This window comes from Diaphorina citri, unplaced genomic scaffold (assembly GCF_000475195.1).
Source record: "Diaphorina citri unplaced genomic scaffold, Diaci psyllid genome assembly version 1.1 scaffold913, whole genome shotgun sequence".
In the NCBI taxonomy this organism is placed as follows: domain Eukaryota; kingdom Metazoa; phylum Arthropoda; class Insecta; order Hemiptera; family Psyllidae; genus Diaphorina; species Diaphorina citri.
Genome location: NW_007378344.1, coordinates 6701 through 12807, shown reverse-complemented (window position 1 = coordinate 12807; position 6107 = coordinate 6701). Strand labels below are relative to the sequence as shown.

At 40.8% G+C, this 6107-nt stretch overlaps 1 protein-coding gene across 1 annotated transcript in view; it reads left to right on the top strand.

Annotated features, from left to right (window-relative positions):
* Window positions 1–203: 203 nt before the first annotated feature.
* Window positions 204–6107, top strand: part of LOC113468980 (hornerin-like) — an 11488-nt gene continuing 5584 nt past the window's right edge. The window contains exons 1-2 of the mRNA XM_026826332.1: window positions 204–323; window positions 3730–3931. Coding sequence (XP_026682133.1) covers window positions 300–323; window positions 3730–3931 — 226 coding nt within the window. The 5' untranslated portion in view covers window positions 204–299. The remainder of the gene's footprint in view (window positions 324–3729; window positions 3932–6107) is intronic.

Genomic DNA, 6107 nt, shown 5'->3' with positions numbered 1-6107 from the left:
CATTTTCCTTTTCCTTTTTTTCGCCTTTTCCCGTGTACCGAGAGGGTCGGCGTTTTTCGTCAGTCTCTCGATCAGCCCCAAAAAGGGAATAAAAAATGTATTCTAAACTGTGAGAATGCTTGGAGACTGTGCCTGAACAGTCTGCGAACATTCTCAGGAGTTAACAAACAGTTTAACATGAACTTATAGATTGTAGGCCCGGCTATAAGTATTTTTTGTAGTTAAGAAACATTGTTTTACTATACGGATTGGACCATGTGTTTGTACTTTTGATAAGTGATTTCTTGTGACAAGTTACTATGGATGTTATGTTTTTCCTAATGGTAAGTGTTGCCACTCACTTTCATTTTAAAGATATTTTAGTTTTGCTTTTGTAATCTTCTGTTGACCATAAACTCATGGACCTCATGGTAAAGGGTTTTGAGTCCTATCCCAGCTGGATAAATAAACTATAATGGAGATCCAAAGGGTCCACAAAAGTGGTCAGGAAATTTCTTTTGAGTGTTGAAAGTTTTTAATGAAATTAATTAAAATGGCGAAATCTCTTTGGGAGTTATGGCCTAACAAACATCAGCAACCGGACAAACGAAATCGAGTTAAAACACTTGAAAATTAAACTTCACTTCGTTTGGTCCAACAAACCTGTAACATGTCCCACTTTTTGAACACGAGTTTTCATTTCTCATTCTCCCATTTTCTCCCTTTTTCCTCTATTTTTTCCTTTTACTTCCGCTTTTTCCCGCTTTTCATCTCACGAAATTCCATGTTTGAGATAAAAGAGTGCAGAGTAGGTCACATAACGTCAAATTAGAGAAAATTAAGGGAATTACAGAGGGAAGAAATTCTCTAGCAAAAGTACCCGAAACCTATTCATGACTGATGAGATGTTTAGGCGAAAGATCAAAAGAACATACGATAAGGGAGAAAAGGAGAAGGACGAAGAAAGAGGAGGAAGAATTAAAAGCAGAAGAAAAGGAGTAAAAAGAAGAAGAAAAAGGATAGCATAGCTCGTATATGGAGCAAAAAAAAGTCGTATTATTAAATTTAGAAATTTAAAAAATATGAGAAACCAAAAGCTTAAATACTTTTCTTCAAAGGCGTATACATAGACGAGATTTTTCCTCGGCTTTCATCTTAGCTAGAGTTGTGGGACGTCAAGACCGATATAATCTGTTTGTTGAGGGTTTTAGTCTGCAACATTTTGTGGTTTATTTTTAGCTTCCATGCTACAGAGATCCTTCCATATTTCAGAGATTCTAAGAAAAAAAATCTTCAATTTTGAAGAAGAGAATTCGCCCCGGGCGGGGACCTTACTTGTAGGTCTTGTAGGTACTTATGCTACAATCTGATTTGTATAAATGAAAATAATAGGTAATTGGGTAATTAGGCTTCAAAAAATACTGAAATCTCTCTCTTCCCCTTTCCTATACGTGTATATTCCTCCTTCCTGCCTCCCATTCTATAACTCTCTCTACAGATTGAACTTCGGGGTATCTCTATATTCTTCCTATTAATACAGGCACTGGGCTGTCTAATCTAGCAAGTCCCTCTTAACCCTTAACGTATCTAAATCCCCCATGTCCACTCAATTAGCTTTCGAAATCCTATCTAAACTGACATCTTAACCCGTGAGTGGGCAAGCAGTTTTCTTCAGCGTTGCTTAACTTCAGTAGTCTATTCGTTTCCGACTACACACGGGTTAAATTCTAGAAACTCCAGATCCTCTTACAAGAGTAACTTCCTTCTAATGAGTTCTGATGTGTTCCAACCCATTTAGCTTTACTTCCCATTAACAATTGAGTTTGGAGTTAAATGTTTCTGCCGACGCTCAAAGCAGCCTGTCGGTCTGAGTGTCATTAAGATTAATTGTGGGAGAATTAGGTCGGGAGGAAGTTCTAAGGAATTTTGTCACTGAGAAAGTATGCCTACAAATTTAAAGCACCTTAATGTCGGCCTCTAACGCTCAGACAGTCTTAGGCCAGCCACTCACTATCAGGTAAACCAGACAGGTATCGAGTCGGATAAGATCAAAACCGGAACGTGTATCCATTGTATCATATAAAGGTAATAAGTTTTGTAGTTACCTATTTCATAACTTCACTCAGTCCCTTGGGCATGGAAGGTCTGGACGTCAACAAAAGGGGTTTTAAACCCCCCATTTCTCCCAACACCGTGAGACCAAGGCTATCTCGTGGACACGGCAAGTAAATATTATATAACTTAGGTTGATATCTTCTTTAAGGCACATCAGCTATCTAGATACAGCTAAGTATCTTCTAAGTAAATATTATATAACTTAGGTTGATATCTTCTTTAAGGCACATCAGCTATCTAGATACAGCTAAGTATCTTCTTTAAGTATCTAACACCCATATTTATGAACAAAATGCTGGCTCTTAAGTTCGTGCCAAGCATAGTCTCAAGGCATTTGATTGGTCAATTTTGACTTGAGACTGATCTAAGAACGATCATTCTTGTTCATAAATACGAGTGTTAGGTACCTATGTAGATAGTGTAGAAACATCTTCTTCTTTAGTATCTCAGATACCTAACATAGGTCTGGAATGTCCACAGGCGGAACTGTCACACAAATTAAATGATTATTTCGACGACAGTAATTGAGTATTTATACTATTTATATATCTATGACTATTTTTCCACGATCTCGCGACAGTGTTTGTACTATTCGTTCACACCCAGGAGTTCCCAACTATAATCATGATTCGAGCAGGATACCTAACATAGGTCTGGAATGTCCACAGGCGGAACTGTCACACAAATTAAATGATTATTTCGACGACAGTAATTGAGTATTTATATATCTATGACTATTTTTCCACGATCTCGCGACAGTGTTTGTACTATTCATTTACACCCAGGAGTTCCCAACTATAATCATGATTCGAGCACCAGACAGGTAGGTACAGCTGATTATTAGGTCCACCTGTCAGGTCTACCTGCTAGTGTGTGTGCTCTGTGCTCATCAGGTATAACTGATAGACAAAAATTTTCAGCCGTATCTGTCAGGTCTACCTGATTAGTGTGCGTGCTCATTGGGTATCAGGTAGACTGGATGGGCGGACCTTTTCAGCCATACCTGTCAGGTCTTCCTAAAAGTGTGTGTTCATCAGGTATCCAGACAGGTAGGTACAGCTGATTATTAGGTCCACCTGTCAGGTCTACCTGCTAGTGTGTGTGCTCTGTGCTCATCAGGTATAACTGATGGACAAAAATTTTCAGCCGTATCTGTCAGGTCTACCTGATTAGTGTGCGTGCTCATTAGGTATCAGGTAGACTGGACAGGCGGACCTTTTCAGCCATACCTGTCAGGTCTTCCTAAAAGTGTATGTGTTCATCAGGTATCAGGTAGACCTGAGGGCCGGACTTGATCAGGCGTACCTGTCAGGTCTACCTGATAGTGAGTAACTGGTCATCAGGTAGACCTGAGGGCCGGACTTGATCAGGTGTACCTGTCAGGTCTACCTGAGAGTGAGTGACTGGTCTAACTTTTCAGTCCTATTCGGACAGAATAAACAAAGTAAATTCTATTCTATTCTATTCCATTCCATTCCCTATCAGGTAGACCTGAGGGCCGGACTTGATCAGGTGTACCTGTCAGGTCTACCTGAGAGTGAGTGACTGGTCTAACTTTTCAATCCTATTCGGACAGAATAAACAAAGTAAATTCTATTCTATTCCATTCAATTCCCTTTTATTCTATTCTTTCAGGCAGGAACTGTCATCTTCTACAACAGTCTCGTATCCGGCAAACTTCTGCACAACTTTGATTCGTTCGAATTGGACGCATTCTCGACGGAAAATTCCGAACAATGGGATACGTCACACGGGCCGATTTCGGATTCGGAGCGGAAATCCGCGGATGTGGGGGACTCTTCCCTGGAGAACTTCTTCACCGGATATACAGCGCCAGGTAAGCGTAGAATTTGCTTGATACTTGATTGAATACTGGGTAACTTTGTGAAGGTCCATTTAAACTATTAGGATGTATAGAAAAAATACTACTCCACAACAGGAGTGAAGTAGTATTCTTTTTCCAAACAACCCAAAGCGCCAGGTAAGCGTAGAATTTGCTTGATACTTGATTGAATACTGGGTAACTTTGTGAAGGTCCATTTAAACTATTAGGATGTATAGGAAACAAATACTAATCCACAACAAGAGTGAAGTAGTATTCTTTTTTCCTACAACCCAGTAGGTAAGATTAAAATTTGACCGAGTGGGAAACTGCCTCTGTGGCGTAGTGGTCAAGACGCTCGCCTGGTGAACAGGAGGGCGCGGTTTCAATCCCGGTCGAGGCATGGAATTTTATCTTCATTTATTGACCACTTAATAATAATAGAGCTCTAAGGGTTGGATGCTTGAGAACGCCTCCGGCGTTGACCTGGTTTATTCGTTCCCTTTCACTCAAGAGTATTCCTCCTTGAACAGGACTAAACGTCCCACTACCTCAGTAGTCTAAACAAACCTATATTCAACCGGTAAGTCATCCACCCCAGCAGTAACAAAATGTCACCTATTTTCTACAGGCAAAGGACCATTACCATTACCCCAACAGTGAAAACAGTGTCACCTATACCTAGTAGGTAAGATTAAAATTTGACCGAGTGGGAAACTGCCTCTGTGGCGTAGTGGTCAAGACGCTCGCCTGGTGAACAGGAGGGCGCGGGTTCAATCCCGGTCGAGGCATGGAATTTTATCCTCATTTATTGACCACTTAATAATAATAGAGCTCTAAGGGTTGGATGCTTGAGAACGCCTCCGGTGTTGACCTGGTTTAGTCGTTACCTTCCACTCAAGAGTATTCCTCCTTGAACAGGACTAAACGTCCCACTACCTCAGTAGTCTAAACAAACCTATATTCCACTGGTAAGTCATCAACCCCAGCAGTAACAAAATGTCACCTATTTTCTACAGGCAAAGGACCATTACCATTACCCCAGCAGTGAAAACAGTGTCACCTATACCCATATTATTTTCACCTATTTTAACAATGTTACCTTTATTCTACGTGTAAAGAACTATAAATAGAGAAAATCTGGCCATATCACGTCTGTTCCACAACATTAGATAGAAACTTCCTCTCAAATGGCGCAGAACACAAGTTTGTCTCTTGGTACGATTATCGGGGGCTTTCACAGCTGAACAGGGCCCCGGGGCTAACTCCAAGGGGCCCCTCGCAACAATTTTTACAGATAAAACTGTTAGGTAGTTTTAAAGGTTTCACCAACCTTCTATTTAGCCCCTAAGAGTCCTGTTGAGCCCATAAATCAAATGGAAGATGAAAACTGTTTATAAGAGGCCTCCTCTTCTTCCTTGACTTTGCCATACTCCCAATTTCATTTGGGGTCAGCATTTTCCTCTTTTAATCTCCTCTTCCACAATCCTCTATTCACAGCTTCCTCTCTTCTCCATCTCCTCTCTCTCTCTCAAATCCTCTTGCGCCTTGTCTCTCGACCTTAACTTTTGTCTAAATCGGGCCTTCTAGAGGCTGACAAAGTGTTAGTGAACTCCAACATTAGCTATTTTAGGGTTGGGGCTGATTTTGGGCCCCCTTTATAAGTCTGAACCTGTTTTCACCTATTTTAACAATGTTACCTTTATTCTACGTGTAAAGAACTATAAATAGAGAAAATCTGGCCATATCACGTCTGTTCCACACCATTAGATAGAAACTTCCTCTCAAATGGCGCAGAACACAAGTTTGTCTCTTGGTACCATTATCGGGGGCGTTTACAGCTGAACAGGGCCCCGGGGCTAACTCCAAGGGGCCCCTCGCAACAATTTTTACAGATAAAACTGTTAGGTACTTTTAAAGGTTTCACCAACCTTCTATATAGCCCCTAAGAGTCCTGTTGAGCCCATAAATCAAATGGAAGATGAAAACTGTTTATAAGAGGCCTCCTCTTCTTCTTTCACTTTGCCATACTCCCAATTTCATTTGGGGTCAGCATTTTCCTCTTTTAATCTCCTCTTCCACGAACCCCGTTGTGGACAGCCCAACACGGAGCAAATAGTTAAAAGCACCCTAAGAAATCCCCTATGGTCGACCCTGACCATTGTACTTGTGGTTAAAGTCTATTTTTTTT